Source organism: Heterocephalus glaber, unplaced genomic scaffold, assembly GCF_053883595.1.
Source record: "Heterocephalus glaber isolate CG9 unplaced genomic scaffold, H.glaber_assembly_v1.0 deba00001460, whole genome shotgun sequence".
NCBI lineage: Eukaryota > Metazoa > Chordata > Mammalia > Rodentia > Bathyergidae > Heterocephalus > Heterocephalus glaber.
In genome coordinates this window covers 11697570-11715906 of record NW_028258307.1, presented here as the reverse complement: position 1 = coordinate 11715906, position 18337 = coordinate 11697570, and the positions used below count along the sequence as shown (strand labels likewise).

The following is an 18337-nucleotide window of genomic DNA, read 5'->3' as shown; positions in this document are numbered from 1 at the left end:
GAGAGAAAGTTTGTACCCAAACATAGTGTTTAATCTTTTACTACTTAGAATAAGGAGCAAAATTAAACTTCATTATTACTACAGCTACTTACTATAAGAAAATTCAACTACATGCAAAAGTAAAAATGATAGAATAATAATCTTTGGAATAAATATCATCCAATGACAAACTCATGATCTGTCTACTATACCCATTGATATATGGAAGATAATTCAAGACATCATATTTAGCCCATAAACATGTCAGCATACTGACTTTAAAAATGACTTTTTAAAAAACAACCAGTGAAAAACTCCAAGAGCTCCACGGGAGCGACTTGGGGCCTTGCAACTACATTTCCCAGAGATCCCTGTGTTGAATCTAACCGGACACAGAGGGCAAGAACTGCAGAAAGCCAATAAAAAAACCTCTGATGACTTTGGAAGGAGGAAGACTGAATTCAGCCTGTTTCCTGGTTGCAGTTCCTCAACGCTGGGTAAGTGGAGCTCCCGGACTGACTTGCTATGTACTTTGTAAATGGAGTAAAGTCTGATCTCAATAGGGAGTCTACAGAACTAGATTCTGTTTCAGCTCTAAATTTCAAATTCAAAAATTTGTTCAGAAGTTTGAGGTGCCACATATGTGGGATCTAATGCTCCAAGTACTTTGGTATACAGACACTTGGTTCAAACTGAGTTAAAGTCATAGCCTCACCACCTTCTACTGGTGAAAATTTAAGGAAGTCATTTAGTTTCTCACAAACTCTGTTTCTGCACTTGTCAAATGAGAATTAATAATGAGACTTACTTAAATGTTTATTGTGAGGGCTAAGGGGGTATATCAAAAGATAGCGGTGTCTAAGAGAAATTCCTCAATTGGATTTTCCTCTTGAGTACTTTGCATACTGATGCCCACTCTCCTTGGTCTCTAACACAGTGTGTCCCCAGGGGCTCAGTTAATCCTGCAGGGAGCAGGCTCATAATAATCCCTGTTTCTTTTGAATTAACTGATTAGAAGTCTCCTAATGATCTCAAATATTCAGTGATGTTGGTGGATACTATCTGTAATGGCTAGAGGAATTCTAGGGAAAGTTTTATCACATTGGAAGGAGAATTACTGGGGAGGGTCTCAAAGAGCTGTCAACAAGCATTTTCACATTTGGTCAGCCTAGGCAGGCATCACCCTGAGCATGGACTATAAGACTCCATAGCAGCAAGGGGCCAGGGGCCTGGGAGACTGCTCTGGACTCTGCCCTGTGCTCAGGCAGGATGCCCACAGCTGCCGCACACTGCTGGCTCCTTTCTGATGAACTGTTCTTTCTTTATCTGGCCCCTCCTTTTATTGCCTCAAACTCAAAGCAGCCAACTCCACCCTGTCTCTCAGAAGGAACTTTTTAACTGTCACCTTCTAGCTACTTCCTGCCCAGAGACCTAGTGTAGTCTCTGCTGACTGAGCCTTAGCTTCAGTTTCCCTTTCGATTTGCCTGCCTGCTCTGCTGCTAATGCCCCACAACACTGGTCTGGCTGCTGGGAGTCCTGGCAGAGATGCAGGTGTCCTGTACCCTGAGCACAGCTGACTGATGCTCTTTGCATATGGCCAGCAGGGCTGGAACTTTGCCATCCCCTTACTCTAAGGGCTTGTTAGGTGTGGTGTCACTGCCGTCCACTTCAGGGTGGAAAAGAACAAAGAAAACATAGGAGAAGAAAATGAGAAAGCCACACATGTAGGAGAAAAGTGGCCCTCTACTTCTCCTTATAGATTCTACTCAGTAATGACAGAAGTCCATGCAGTAGGTGTAGAAGGTTCCATCTCAAGCCCTACTTACTAGATGAGTGCTGCTTGTAGCCCTTAAGATTACACAGCATCTGATGGGGTGTCTCTCTCTGAATCAATCTCCTTTTAATTCCTCTGTACTTGGCTCTTGCTCACAACTCCATTTTGAAAAAGTCAAGGGTATTTTTTTTCAGCAAAATAATTGAAAACTACTGTTGTACATGAAAGAGGCAGAGATGCAGGACTGAGAATCAAAGGACAGTTCTGCATGTCAAGCTACTGTTTGAGAGTGTCCTGTGATGGAAGGGCTGAATTATTCAGGGATCACTCACATCAGTTGGTCGCACTATTGCATCTTTTTTTTTTTTTTTTGGTGCAGGGGATCGAACTTGGGTTCTTGCGCTTGCCCAGCAGGCGGCAAAACCACTGTGCTACATCCCAGGCCCTATTGCATCTTGACCATGGGACAAATTAACATTCATCAGATCTGCAGACATGAGCCAGACTTTTACAGGGTGGCAAGGCTCTCTGGAAGTTGCTTCATTCTGTGTGTCTCAGCTTTCTGCTCCCAGAATGAACACCAGGGTAACCTGAGTTCAGTTACCCCAAACCGGGCACTGGGACAGTGATGCAAGTGACTTAGGGAAATGCTGGGAGAAAATTGGCTGTGCCTGAATGTTAATCAACCTCAAGTCTGTCCAGCTCAGCGCAGCAGTGTGCTCTTGTAATTCCGTCTGCTGGGGAGGCTGAAGTGGGAGCGTCACAAGTTCCAACCCATCCTGGGCATCTCACCATGACCTTTTCTCTGAAAAATAAAAAGGGTTTAGGCATTAGCTCTGTGGTAGGGCTTTTGCAAAGAATATGTCAGGACCTGGGTTCAATACCAATTACTGAAAAAATAAAACACCTAGTTTGGACCAAAGGCACAGCAGCTATTCCAAGGAACCTTGTACCAACCAGCTATTCCAGGGCTGTTCTGGCAAGGACATGAGTCTATGCACATCCAGCTCTCAGCAGAAGAGGGCACGGAAGTTTTGGGAGCCCCCAGTCCTCCAAGGAGAATCTCACATGCAGGGCCTTCATGATAACAGCACAGGCCAGGTCACGGAAACAGGCAAGTGGTAAGAGAAATGTAAGGGATGGAGGTGTCCCAACAGAGAGCATTATCCCCACAGAAACTTCAGTCCTGAAGCCTCATCAGCCCCATGTGCCCTCTCCAGTGCACCAAACGTATTTCATTCTGTGACCTCTTTGGGCCTGTGATAGAGAGGGGTCATGAGGGTTCCCTGTGAGTCCCAGTGCATTTACACTTTTTTCTCAAATTACTTTAGACACAGAGTGTACTTTTCAATGCTTTCCTGGCTCTATTTCTCTCTTAGATTGTATCTACCTGATTCTCCTTTACATTTCAATAATGTAATGCGAACATGTTCTGTTAAAATAATATTTTAGTTGGATAACCATTGGGCTGAACATTCGCAGTACTTGTGTTACCAAGATAAGCAATAAAAGGATACTGGACACTTTCCCAATCCAAAGCCACCAGCTGACTTCTAACTGAGAACTGCCACTCTACCATGTACATTTTGTTGTTGGTTTCTGTGGATGTCTTATAAAACTCTCTCTTTCCTCCCCACCTCCCTTTGTTGCTCTTGTTTTCCATTCTCTTCCCTTCCCACCTGTAGCATTGGATTGCTTGAGGTCCAATGCTGTCTGATTCATGAATTGAGTCTGCTCAATAAAAATACTCAAAATTGTAATGTCCCTAAGCTTATATTTTAACCATTTTAATGTTGAAAATATGGGATCAGATCTTCTCAGTCTGGTCTTTTCTCTGTCTTCAGGTTTAATTTTCATTTATTTCTATTTCGGTGTAGCTGAAGTAGCTTTTAGAGCAGCGAACATGCTCATCATCTTTCTACTCTTCCCTGTGTAGTAAAAGAAACCTGTGTGCACAGAAGTTCTTCATTCTGCCTTGTTTTATAGTTGGCTTTTCATCTCCTCCTACCCTGGCCAGTGAAGGTCAAACACTTCATCAAGATAACTCATATTTCTTAGGTTTCTCAAGTTCTTTCATGAGTCTGATTGTCTTGGCATGCATGTCTTAATTTTATGTAAATAGTACTAACAGAAATAATATTTGAGGATTGCACTTTTCTGCAACTCTTTGTAAATACAGTTTGTTTACCTTACCTTTGTGTAATTCTGTGGAACATTCTGTTGCCGACCTGGTATTTTCTTCATTATGAAGCATTTTCTTGCTCTACCATATGCTTGAGAAATAAAGAAATAAATAAAATTTTTTATTTCAAAAATTTAACAAGAATATATTCCAATCTGAAGCATGTAGAATCAAACATTTTCAGAATCTTTCTTGTTTTTCCCATTTTATTTCTGTTTCACTTCTGGAAAGTACCACTTCATACTGGTGTATATTACATATACATATACTCTGCATATATCTTCTGTATATTTTTCTGTTATACTTTTGAGTGGTGAAGGTTCACAGAGGAGGGAACAAAAACTTGAAAAAGAAGTATAGGATTTAAAAGGAATAATAGGAAATGGTCACCTAAGCAATAAGTGGCCCATTGTGTATAGAGCACCTCACTTCTCTACTTCAGCTTTTTCATCTCTTCCATACATATGCTGTATAGATTCTGCTTAAGGAGTCAAAAAGGTACAGGGGAGCTTTATCCAAATACCATTCATGTTCTCTGGAGCAGATTGCTAGATTTAGAGTTTGTACAAATGTGAAAGAGTGCTAGTGCAATTAAGGATGAAAAGAAATGCAAGGAATCAGCTAGATTAATGGGAGATGTTATAAACATAACGAATGCATCCTCAGAGCTAATTCACTCATTTTTAAAAGTTTAAATGAAAATTTTTTCCCCTTTGATGCTGGGGATTGGACTCAAGCACCTAAGTCCAAACAGTATTTAATGAGTGAATGAATGAGTGAGTCAACCAATCAATGACTAAATCAATGTTAATCTTTAAATGGAAAATTTTATGTTAAGTTTCAGTACATGAGTAACTTAAGGGAGTCAGTTTCCATAAATACCATCTACTCTACTGAATGACTCACCTGCTCCTAGGAGGAAGTGTTAGAAGCCTATTTTAATGGACACCAACTAGGATATGTGTTGTTTTTATCAAAGAGAAGACTACATCTAAGATATTGATCATTTGGTTGCTCTTTTAACCTGGATTTCTAATAGCTGATACTGGAAAGATGAAGGAAATGTAAAACATTTGTGCTGGGGTCACTGAGAATATTTAATGGAATTAGGAATATAAATCAATTCATATAAATTATTTCTAAACATTATATTTACATATTTAAAGTGCATTGTAGCTATACTACCCTACTGCTGGAAATCCAAGTGCAAAAGTAGTGATGTTTCTTCTTGGTTTCTTTTTCTTGCCACAGGGAACCATGGACATTGAAGCATATTTTGAAAGAATTGGTTTTAAAAACTCGAGGTACAAATTGGACTTGGAAACATTAACTGACATTTTTCAGCACCATATTCGAGCTGTTCCCTATGAAAACCTTAACATTCATTGTGGAGAATCCATGGAGTTAGACTTCAGGACCATTTTTGATCAAATCGTGAGAAAGAACCGGGGTGGGTGGTGTCTCCAGGTCAATCAAATTCTGTACTGGGCTCTGACCACAATGGGCTTTGAGACCACAATGTTGGGAGGATATGTTTATATCCCACCAGCCAATAAATATAGCAGTGGTATGATTCACCTTCTAGTACAGGTGACCATCAGTGGCAGAAACTACATTGTTGATGCTGGGTTTGGACGCTCCTACCAGTTATGGGAGCCTCTGGAATTAATTTCTGGGAAGGATCAACCTCAGGTGCCTGCCATTTTCCGATTGACAGAACAAAATGGAATCTGGTACCTGGACAAAATCAGAAGAGAGCAGTATATTCTGCACCAAGAATTTCTCAATTCTGATCTTCTAGAAATGAGAATATACCAGAAAATGTTTTCTTTTACTCTTGAACCTCGAACAATTGAAGATTTTGAGTCGATGAATATTTACCTTCAGACGTCACCATCATCTGTGTTTACAAGCAAATCCCTTTGTTCCTTGCAGACTGCAGAAGGGGTTCACTGTTTAGTGGGCTGGACCCTCACCTACAGGAGATTCAATTATAAGGACAACGTAGATCTGGTAGAGTTTAAGACTCTGAAGGAGGAAGAAATAGATGAAGTGTTGAAAACCATATTTGGTGTTTCGTTAGAGAGAAAACTTGTGCCCAAACATGGTGATCAATATTTTACTATTTAGAGTAAGCAGCAGCAGTAGTCTTCTATGTACTATATTGAATTAAACTTTTATCATAAAAATTTCAAACATGTCCAAAGTACAGATGATGGGAAAATAAGTCCTTGTGTATTGGACATCGAGATCACCAATGATCAATGGATGATTTATTGTATCCTCTCCAACCCTTAGACATGATACAACTTACCCATAAAAATGTCAGCATATGTAATGGAATGACTTTTTAAAGAAACATAAGCACACACATTTGCAAAATTAATTATACTTGTAGTGCTTTAGCAATGATGTGATTATCTTGTGAACCATACTGATGCATGCTAGAAAACTTCATGACATTGGTTAATTATGCAAGTCACAGCCAGTGAATACTGGTAGTTGAGTAAGGGGAATAGTGAGTAAAATTGTTTCCATTAAATTCGACCAGTTAATATCTAATTTTTCAAAAATATCACCTTTGTGACTTAAGATTCAAATGTAACAAAGAACAATGAGACATAATAACCTAACTGCCCTCAAGACAAACCTTAAAGCCATGCATAAGACCTTGTGGTGACATCCCAAGGGAGTGACACAGCAAACGATTTCTCCCAGGAACTGTTTTTTATGAACACATTTCTTTGTATATCACTTTTCTTAATGTGGAAACCATGGTCTTTAGAATTTTCAACTTCCAGTATCAAATAATTTACATCTAAAATAATTATTATAAATGGTGAAATACATTATTATCTAGAAAATTTATGTACTAAGAGGTATATTAAAACATTGTCAGCTAATATGTGAATTAACATTTTTATCTGGAGATATTAGGAAATTATGGAATAAGTGTCTTCTGCAAGGGAATCTTCATGATCTTTCTTATTTACCTGTTTTATTCATTTACTTTGTTCTGCATTTTGCCAAAAGAGAAAAACACATCAGTTCTTTGTATACAACAACCTCCAAAAGCTCTGGACACAGAGTGAATTACTTGATAAACCTGTGGGTATAATTCCTCCAAGGCATGAGGTGTATCATCCATACATGACACAATGTCAAACCTAGAATAAACTCTAAACTTTTTGGACAGTTGAATGAATAATGTCAATAAGGTAGTAATGTATTAGGAGTAGGTGACCATTTAATGGAAGTTCTTCCAGACTGCTGTATTGCATTCTGTAATTGTTCCTCCTCGGGTGAATTATTTCCCTCTAGCTTGAAATCCTGATGCCACTCTCACCTACCTGCCGGCTTCAACCTTGACAAACTGACGAGATTTGAGGAGCCCAACATCTAAGAGAATAATTTATGCTTCAGCATCTGGATCATTACTTTTCTAAAATTAATATTTTCTGACTGTCAATTGCAGAAAGGGGGGTGCAGTGTGTTAATAAATTATTCTCCTCCTTCAACTCGTAGTCATATTAGTTAGATGAAATGAGAATGAGGAACCGAAATGGAGGGGTGATCATGAGGAGAATGGGGTATGTTGCAACTGGTGCATTTTATGTAGTCAGGAAACAGGTGGGTGATAACAGTGGGGAGAGGAGATGTCCTAGGAGAGGAGGGCATGAGACCTGGACTGAACGGGAAAGAAAGATGAAAGCCATATTTGCATCTATGACAGTTTGCTACTGTCTCTACATTACCAGACCGACCTTGTTGAGCTCTGCTTCACTCTTTTGGCAAGGTCTGGTGCTTCTTGAAGGTCTGAACAGAACTTAGTTTCTCACATTCTGACCAAGACCATGTGAATAAAAAGAAATATTAAGAGAACAGGCGGCTCAGAGAGAGTTAAGCCCATCGACTTGTACAATGAGTATCCTAAACTCAATGAAATTGTTGCTTCTTAACTATGTATATTGCATGGTGAAAAAAAGCCAAAGTAGTTGTAAACAGATTCAGAGGTGTAAATTTTAGCTGTTGGATTAAAGAGTTGGACCCTGGCTATAAACTTTCATCAGATGAGACCTAAATAAATGAAGGAATTTGCCAGAATTTTTTAAGGTGCCTCTCCGTTCTTTGTGTTTATCCAAACTGCTGTCTCTAATTTTGACGCACTCCTGGAATTTAGGATGTGCCATTTCCTGTCAGGATCTCAGGAACAGTAAGATAGAAGCCAGAACCGCCAGATGTGTCTGGAAAGGGTTGGATGTTGAAGGTACTTTTCAGTTCCTTACGTCTTCATGGTGAAGCTGAGTGTGGGTGTTTATTTCCATTTCTGTCCACACTAAGCCAGGGAGAGGAATTACAGGAAATGCCCATCCTCACAACTGGATGGAGCTTTTGACACCTGAAAAAGAGCTTCTGGAAATGGACTCACTTTATATTTACATCATTGATTTCTGTGGTCTAAGGCCACTCAGCAATGCAAAGCCTCGTACAGAGAGAAAAGTTCAAAGAACAAAGTTTATAGCAATAAGTGCCTTCAAAGAAGAAAGATCTGGAATAAACACTCCAGTATTACACCAGCTGGTACTAGATAAACAAGAACTAAGTCCAAACTTCATAGAATAGAGAGAAAGAAAAATGGGCAGAAGCAAATTAAATAGGCATTACTAAAACCATAGAAAAGATCAGTGACAGTGAGTTGTTTTTTGAAAAGTTAAGTGAAATTCATAAACTCTTAGGAAGACTAGAAATTAAGAAAAAAGTCTCAAATCAGCAGTTAAAGAGGAGCTATCCCAACTGGTAATAAAGAAATACAAAGAATCATAAGACAATCCTATGTACCAACAAGTTGGTTAACCCAGAATAAAAGGATACATTTCTAGAAACAGTTAACCACCTAAGACTGAATCATGAGAAAATAGGACATTGCAATAGATCAACAATGAGTAAGGAAGCTGAATCAGTAATAATGTCCCCAATCAAAGAAAGCCTAGAACTAGATGGTCTGATGGCTGAATTCTTCATCATTTGAAGAAATAATGCCAGTCCTTCTCAAATGCTTCCAAAGTATTGGGGAGGAATTAATGCCCCCAAAGTGCTTCTTAACAACAATCTTTAAGAACCTCTCCTTTCTTCATGTCTTAAAGACAGAGTCCATATGTTCTTTCGCGATCTATAACAACATCCTGCAAGTTTCCCTGCCCATAATCCTTGGTGGTTGTTTTCTCTTTCAGAATGACTGAGGTAGTTCTACTCTGATATTTAACCCTAAACCAAATCTACTATGGCAGGGGCAAGATTGTGTTCTACAGCAGCGTACTCCAACCCATCCTGACAAATAATTTAAAATAAATCACCACGGTGTAGAGTGTGGGGCTACTCTGAGGGAAGGAGAAGTGGAATTCTTGAATGGGGTATTAAATATGTGTTTTCATCTCTCCCTAACCCGTATTCTAAGTTTTTCGATTTTCTCATTACACAGTATTTTCCAGGGTTTTTGTCATCTTCCCTGACGTATGGGACAATAGCCAGAACCACTGAACTAGATTATATAAAGGAAAGATTTTTGAATGTCTACATTATTCACAAAACACTGGTGAAGACTATAAAATGCCTACAAGTAATTACGAGTCAACAATGTATATGAGAAAATTCTGAGGTTTAAAATTGTGTTGCATGAGGAGTAACAAGCACAATCTTCAAGGAGTTTTGTAAATATATACAGGTCCACTTAGAACTCAGGAACTCTGAACAGAGGTCTGGGGAGATTGTTAGCTGGTAGGAGTTTCCCTCCTGAAGAAGGCTTCAACCAAGTTCACAGCAGGCAGGGACTCCGCCTCATTTCTCTTTTATCCCTTAGGCATGGAGCAAACATTTGTGAAATAAATCAACAAATATCATCAGATTCTGTCTAGAACAGTGTTTGACAAAGAGTACTGTTCAACATTTGTTTGTTGAATGATGGCATGAAGTATAAATGCATGCTTTATCATTGGAAGGAAATCTGCACATACTTGAGCTGCTGGAGTCCACTCTTCCCATGACTCAATGTCATCAAGCAGGCTTCTGCGCTGGCCATAGTTACCACAGTGTAAGATGTTCTGCATAAGCAATTAGGCTGCCAGACTCAAGTCTCTACCCACCAGGCAGAATGGGAAGGAGTTTTCCCCAAAGGGCTGGCTGGAAAGACTAAAACACAGGACTCCCTTGCTTTCTCCACTCCTAGAAATAAACAGCAAAAGACTGTCATGTGCGTGTGGGACAGGTTTGGTTGCTTACTTTTTGCTGACCATTGTGGTCTTACAGCAAAGCAGCATGGAAAATCAAGTAATCCTCACTGAGAAATTGACAAAGGCTGTATCTCAACACCACTATCACTCGGTTGATGGTAATACTAAGAAAATGAGCAGGTGAATGCTTTGTGCATGGGTTCCTTGGTTCTCGCTGAGGAAGCCTAAGGGAGCCTCCTGGAGAGCAACGCACATGGTGAGACAGAACCAGGAGGCAGGAAGCACTGCACCCTCCCAGCAGCACTCTGCACTGCCCTCCTCGGAGTGCCCCAGAGGGCACCTCCAGGGGTCTTTGTCCCCATGCACCCTCCACAACCCAGCACTCAGCTCCAAAAAGGGTCTCTCACTCCTTTTGTCCGCACCACTAAACTACGTGTACCTGTGGGAAAAACAATCTCTAGGTGCTTAATAAGTGTAGCTCAATGAATTAATACCTTTGGCGCTTGGTACAAAAATAAAACTCGAATCAGAGTGTGTTAATTCATCCTCATTGTTTACCACATGGGCCAGCTCCCACATTCTGGTCAGAGATGATTTTCAATAGCTACTAAGAAAGCCTGTTATTCAAACTTGTCTAAGAGAAATTTCATTTACAAGTGAAGTCCACCCTTTGTAGTCCTTTTCCAATGAGATTTAAAATTTATTAAAAATATCTCCCACTTAAAATGTCTACTTTCTTATTCTATTTCACTATCAGATAGGACTTTAGCTATAAGCAGGTATGGATTCCTGGCTACTGCTATTTCTCTGTTACTGACTTTGGTTATGACCTCCGTCTATTTGCCAGTCCTCCACTGGAAAACTCCACTCAAAGGCAATGTCACAGGAAACGTGACATATGAACTATTATATCTCTCAACCTGTTAACTGTATAATATGCCAAGATTTTATTTGTTAGAAATCAAAGAATGAGTGCTGGGAACGATGGAGATTAAAAGTAGGAAGATATTTATTGATAGGAAAGCTCTTGAGGGACAGGAGGGGTCCCGAGTGGGTAGCCAAGGAGCGAACTTTATAGAGAAGTTTTATAGGGTGACAGCCACGTGGGTATAATGTGGGCCACAGCCATGAACATCTAATAAGGTTGTAAGGATAGTTACTTAGGTAGTGGTGGTCCAATTGCAAAGCAAGTCACATGGATGGAAAAAACAAGGATTCTCCGAGGAGGCGGTGGGTCTAGAGGTCTCTGGTCATCCCAAGGGTGGTCCACGCCTATTCATACTTTTTACTAAGCCCAGGTGTTTGAAGAAGTATGTGGGTCTGATCATCTGGTCTCCATCTTGAGGCTTGGTTTTCAGCCAATGTGTAGCTGTGTTGTGTTTTATCTTTGTCCTGGCCCTCTGGAGGACAGCCCTATCTGAAGCCTGTAATATTTTTATCTGGCCCATCTACCTATAGCAAGGCAGGGTGTGCAGGGCGTGTCCCACATTCCAGGAAATCAGGGGCAGGCATCCAAACTTTGGCATGTGGACATTCTTGCAATGGTTGCCTACACACAAGGAAATTATTCACCCTTTCTCCATGAAAAACCAACAAAAACTCCAAGTTATTTGGCACAGTTAGACTTTACATGATCTTTACGCATCTCTGATCCTCTCTCTCCTTAGCATTCCCTCAGAGATACAGACACTCTTAAATTTTGGTAAGGCTGAGCTTTGACAGAATTTCTATTTCCCTGCAGAGAGTGAAGTTCTCAGAAAAAGCCTATCATTTCTGGCCTCTGCTTTATACATGCCTGCCCATCTCCTCTGTCTTGATTTGGCATAATCAGAAAAAAACGATCAGCATCTCTAACAATCGAGTAAGCATAGTCACCTACATCATCACTAATTCTCTTACAAATGGCAAAGTATATTTCTTGATCTCCATTTTGTAGGTGAGTACACTGAGATTCAGAAAGACTAAGTAACGTGCCCAAAGTAAAACAGCTAGTAAGTATCAGTCAGTTTGTATCACTGAGAGTTCTGGACTGAATTGTGTTTTTCCCCAAATTCATATGTTGAAGCCCACCCTCACCTGAGAATGTGAGAGTGTTTACAGGTGGGGCCTTCAAAGAGGTGAATAACTTAATGTGAGGCCATTTGAATGGGCACTACTCCAAAATGACTATTGCTCTTTCAGGAGGAGAAATTTGTGAAACACAATCGGCATGCCCACAGTAGAAAGACCATATGAAAAGTCAGCCTTCTGCAAGCCAAGGAGACAGGCCTCAGAGGAATCCATCTGCTGACACCTTGATCTTGGGCTTTCAGTCTCCAGAAGTGTGACAAAATCAAGTTCTGCTGTGTAAGCCACCCAATCTGTTTTGATTTGTTAGGGCAGCTTTAGCAAATCAAACTATATGGTTGGGGTTGGATTTAGGTGCCAGTAACAGAACTATCAGCAGTGGCTTAAACTAGAGCTTGCAAAACAGAAGGCCATGGGCCAAATCCAGCCAGTGCCTCTTTGCAGTAAATAAATTTTTGGGAGAGCGTTGTCATGCCCATTTGATTATGTGTAATCTATGGCTGCTTTCAATCTGCAAGCACGATTTAGCAGTTGCAGCAGAACACAATGGCCCAAAAATCCTAGATTTTTTTTATATTCCTATTATACATTTATTCTGCTAAATAATTTGTTATAGTTACTATGTGGTACCTTATAGAAATAATTGAGGACCACTTTTTAAAGCAAATATGGGCTTAATCTTTCCAGAGATAGGAAGTCCAATATTGTTACAGCCACTCTCCCAAAGGGATTAGCATCTAAACTCCTTTGTCTGTTCACTTCACTATTCTCAGAAGACAGGATGTATCTTATATTCTCAAGATACGACATGTCTACTGGACATCTCCCCACTGCATCTGAAACTTTAGGAGAAGAGAAAGAGCAAGGCACAGAAAGAGACTCTTCCCAAATGAATCACATCCAGACTTCCTAGAGGTTCCAGGCTTTTAAGTGGGTGGCAAAGTAGACATGAGGACCCAGTGTCAGATAGTCCCGGGGTTAGGGCAAAGGGAAATATGAGAAAGAGAGTGTGGAGGTATACATCACGGTGTGTAGGACCGGAGGACAAAAAAGCACACAAGATCTCCAGAGTGTTCAAAGTCTCATTGTCCAGCCATTGAGGCTCCATGAGATAGGGAAGGTGAGATAAGCCATGTGGGACAGAGAACAGTTTGCCAGGAAAGAGCCACACTTTGGTTCTGTATGAAGAAAGACTCAAAAGGCAAGTGAAATGAGAGCATATGTAGTGCAAACACACAAGGAATACAAGCAAACCAGCTCCACAGTCATGGAGAGTTGGCTTGTTGGCCAGGAGCAGCCTGCCCAGGCAGGCAATTTCTTAGAAAACTTGGGAAATAAAAGCAGCCTAAAAGGCACCTACTAAAAAGGTACCAGTGCTGTTTACTAGTGGTTTTGGACCGTTCCTTTCCATTTCTGAGCTCCAATCCTCTCCTTAACTTCATCCTGGCCTGACATCAAGGAAGGGAGCCCCTGGCCCTTGTAGCTCCTCCCAAGCTCCTTTCCTGTGTAGCCACTGGTGGATGGAACTCAGATGGGGGAAGAAATCAGAGGTCACAGTAGGTTTGAAGATTGCATTAAAAAAAAAAAAAAAAACACCATTTCTACCCTTCAAATCTTTTGGAAACATAGACATAGATGGACAGGGCCACAAGAATGTACCTGGGTGCCACAAAGTTGAAGCTACAATGCTAGTGAATGTAAAAGCATCAAATGAACTGCTGCTGAACCTCCCATCCTCAATAAAAAGCTAATTCTTAGCAAATATTCAATACGAAGTAAGCATGTGCAAAGCTTCTGTGTGGGGCAATGTGTGAAATGAGAGCGTTTTCTTTTTTGGTACCCGAGATCGAACTCTGGACACTTGGAAGGCAGGTGGCAGAATCACTGAGCTAAATCCCCAGCCCTGAAATGAGAGTTTAAAACACAGCCTTGACTTCTTCTCCAGGGTAGAGGCAGGGTAGATATGGAATCATCCCATGTTGATCTATGTCAGGACATGACATTTATATTGTTTGTTTGTTGTAATGCACATTTTATTCCATCTCCCTGAAAAGAGGAAAACGGATTAATTCAGATTGATCTTTCTGAGAATGCTTCACAGGGCGGTGACATTTGAGTTCTTAGGATTTCCACAGTCTAAGACATCTGAAAGGGATAATCAAATATACCCCAACCTACTTCCATTCCCGATGTAAATTTTTTCTTTTGAGATATCTAGACAGGCAGCATGGACCTAGAGGAATATAAATAACTTCAAAATCATTTTCACATTCCTGTAAAAATGCTCCTTTTCTGTGAAACCTTTGTCAAGTGTCCAAGCCAGAAATAATGCCTCCTTCTTTTGTATTTCATTTGCACTTAGAATGCATGGCTTTGTCACAAACTGTCCTGGTGTATGAATTATTTGCTTGCTTTATTTAATCTCTGACTTATTTAAGATTAATTTAGTTGATCAACAGTCTTGATTGTGAACTATATAGCACTCTGCTCGATTGAGAGGTATAGAGATGAATGCATTGTTGTTAAAGGAATACACAGTCAAATGTTTTATAATCATATACTGGTTTATTCTTCAATAAAAAGCAATGTAGCATCCTACCACATAGTGGATAAACTTCAAAATACTATTCTAAGTGAAAGAATCTAAACATACACAAAAAATTGCACACTATGTGATTCTATATAGATAAATGTCTAGAAAAGATAATCTATAGAGATCTAAAGTGGTTCCAAAAAGCTGGGAAAGGGAAGCATCTCTTTGGCAGCCAGAAACAGTCTAGAATTGTGATCATTGCACAATTTCATAAATAATTTACTTTTATGGAAATATACACTGAAAACACTGGATAAATACTGTCAAAACCACATGGTAAGCTTACTAAACAGTCTAGATTAGATAGATGATAGTTAGATAAATGATAGATAATAGACAGATAGACACCATAGATAGATCTAAATAGCTAGAGATGATTGGTCAGACTGACTTACCTCAGTTTTCACGTATAGACCAATACTTTCCAAACTGTTGCTGGGTTACTTACTGGTCATTTAATTGTAGGACCAGACAAATTTTAGAAGTGAAGGGAATTGGCAAACAAGTAAGAAATCATGGAGTCAATTATGCTCTAAATATTTTAACATTGCTTACAGTGTGTCTGTAAGGTGGTAAATGATTGATGGTAACTATATTGATGTGTGCTTTAAGGCTATGACCTGAACGACTACACATGTGAGACCGCATTTCCTGAGACAGGGAAGTATGGTATTTGAATGACCTACCTGGCAAACCAATCAATACTTAGGAACTTTGAGCACTCTTCTTATGTTAAAAATTCTCTGAGTCTGAGGCATGAAATAGTAAAGTTCCTTGATTCTTAGGACACAATGCCAAAGAGAAAGTAGTGTCACTCTCTGATACCTGAGGGCAAAGAACAAACAGGGACAAAGGACTTGTGCGCACCTTACACACAGACCTTGACATTGCATGAAACTGAAACAGAGGGAAAAAAATGAGAGAAACTAAGTACCAAGAGTTAGTGGCCAATATATGCCACTGAGCTCGATGTGATTTTAAGAGTAGAAGTTTGAATTTGCAGCAACAATTGTGAATGAGATATTAAAAATAATGTTATGTTTTGTAAGACTTGGTTCTAAGTGGCCAATATTGATTTCAAAAACTGTGAACTCAAACAGAAAACAGCTAAGCCCTTTGATCTATCTACTCTGCCAGCACCTCACTGGACCTAATTAAAGTGTCTTCCTCACCAATAAACACCAGACCTTGTCCTAAACCCGTGTAATCCATTCTGCTAAAGTGTAACAACAACCTGATTGATATCTAGGGCCAGAAAAGTTCCATATTCCATCCAAGGAACCAGTTTGTAAATTCTTCATCCTTGTGAGTCCCTTCATCTGGACAGTACATTAGCTCAGTGCATTTTCTTTTTCAGTCCTTGGATTCCATCTTTATAGAAAGTAAAGAAATGGTCCATGCTTGCAACCTGGAGATTGGGTCTGAGACTCATCGCATTCATTGCACAGCCCACCCAGCCATGACCTGGCTATGGCTATGGTGACCAAATGCCCAGCCGAAACCCAGATGTCAAGATGTAGCAAACATGCTCTGGTGGGAAGAACTGCTGTCATTCCTAAATCATGGCCCTTGAGATTCAGACCTCCCCTGGGGTAGCTTTATCCCTGGATCTGAGAAAAACCCTCATATGGGCCTTGCATTTCCACAGATGTGAGGCAAAGCCATCTTCAGAGTGCAAAGATTTGAGCAACAGCAGCTCCCTGAGCAGAATGACTTTGGGATGACCATGTGATCAAGGAATCCCTCAGAGGAACTTCAACATTCCCTTGGGTGAGAAGCAAAGATCAACAGCTCATGGATTTTTCGATGAATGCCATGGCTTTGGAGTCTAAGTGACCACATGAGGCCCTGAATTCAGGACAAGCCATACTCTCTGCCCCCTCAAGAGCATTGCTCTGCTAATCCAGTACTAGAAGCTATTTGAAATGATAGGTGCCTGTTACATCATCTCACTGATTCTATTAATTTGCTAGAGCCAAACATCCCATACTGAATGACTAAAAGAACAGGATTTTATTTTCATGCAGTTCTGGAGGTTAGAAGTCCAGGGTCAGGGTGCTGGTGGGTTTGACTTCTGAGCCACCCTCCTTGGCTGGCAGAGGTCACTTTCTCATAGGACCTTCATGTTATTCCTCTTGGTCTCTGTGCTATTTGTGTCCTAATCTCTTCTTCTAATGATGTAAGTCATATTGAATTATGACCTACTGACATTTCATAATTTTACTGTTTTTTTTATTTCTATAAAGGCTCTATTTCCAAATAAATCCACATGCTGAGGTAGTATGGATAAGCACTTCACCATATGGATTTGACAGAGACAGAATTCAGCCCATAGCTTTCTGTCTTCTGGCCCCCAAATGCATGATCTTTTATGCAAACTCATCCCTCTCATTCTAACATCCCCAAACATCTTAACTTATTCCAGCATCAAATCTAAGTCCAAAATCTCATCTAAATATCATCTAAATTAGGTATAAGTGAGACTGGAGGTATGACTCATTCTGAGGCAAAATTCCTCTCCAGTTGTAAACCTATAAAGCCAGGCAAGTTATCAGCTTCCAGCATGCAATCGTGGGAGAGTCACAGCACAGATGTTGCCATTGCAAAAGGGAGAAATCAGAATAAAAACGGGATCCCAAGAAACCCCAAAACATAGATAAATTCCACTAGATTTTAAATCACAAGGCCCCAGCACACAGGATGTGAACCACTCCCAGCACTCAGGAGGAGGCTCCTGGGCCGAAGTACCATGCCCTCCCCCAGCACACAAGAGGTGAGCTACGCAGACACCAGCAACACCCCCACCCCGCTTCCATCAAAATGAGAAGACACTTAAACAAGCTTCAAAACCAGACTTCCAGATCACCTACAGCAACCCCAAAGGAAAACAAAATGGAACACTCTGATATTCAACTACCTGGACTCCCTAAACTAGCAACAAAAAAGGATCTGGAAAAAATAAAATCAGAAATAATTTCTCAGATAACAGCAGAGATTGTGCCCATAGTGCAAGACATGATTAATAAATCTGGAGAAGACACAGATAAAAAGATAGAGGAACTGAGGAACATGCTGGAATCCCAACATAGGAAACAAATGAAATCCATAAAACAGATACAAACAGATTTCCAGGAGATTAAAAACTCCATTGAAAGTCTATGCAGCAGAATGAGCCAAAGTGAAGACAAAATTTCAGACATAGAAGATAAGATTGCAATTAATGACCAGGAAAAGAAAATTGTTTTAAAATAGTAAGGGACCATGAGAAATCAGTCCAGTGGCTGCTAGACGATGCAAAGAAGAATAACATAAGGTGGATCAGAGTCAATGAAGAAAGAGGAGAGAGTGCAGATGACGTAAAAAAAACTGTTCACAGATGTGATGGCAGAAAACTTCCCAAGCAGGGGAAAAGAACTTGACATTCAGATAAGGGAGGCATATAGGACTCCAACTAGCATTGATTAAAAAAAAAAATCTAAACATAGGCATATAATAGTTAAGATTCCAGAAACCCA

At 40.2% G+C, this 18337-nt stretch overlaps 1 protein-coding gene across 1 annotated transcript; it reads left to right on the top strand.

Moving 5' to 3' along the window:
* Window positions 1–344: 344 nt before the first annotated feature.
* Window positions 345–8036, top strand: LOC147826903 (arylamine N-acetyltransferase 2-like). The gene is made up of 2 exons (XM_087216887.1): window positions 345–476; window positions 5187–8036. Exons 1-2 carry the CDS (start codon window positions 414–416, stop codon window positions 6063–6065), a joined length of 942 nt encoding a protein of 313 aa, XP_087073013.1. The 5' UTR covers window positions 345–413; the 3' UTR covers window positions 6066–8036.
* Window positions 8037–18337: the final 10301 nt, after the last annotated feature.

Bases quoted from the DNA above. Each gene is read 5' to 3' on its own strand.
- LOC147826903 (XM_087216887.1), top strand. From the start codon at position 414: ATGACTTTGGAAGGAGGAAGACTGAATTCAGCCTGTTTCCTGGTTGCA. The intron at 477-5,186 runs GTAAGTGGAGCT...TTCTTGCCACAG, and splicing joins TTGCAGTTCCTCAACGCTGG to GGAACCATGGACATTGAAGC.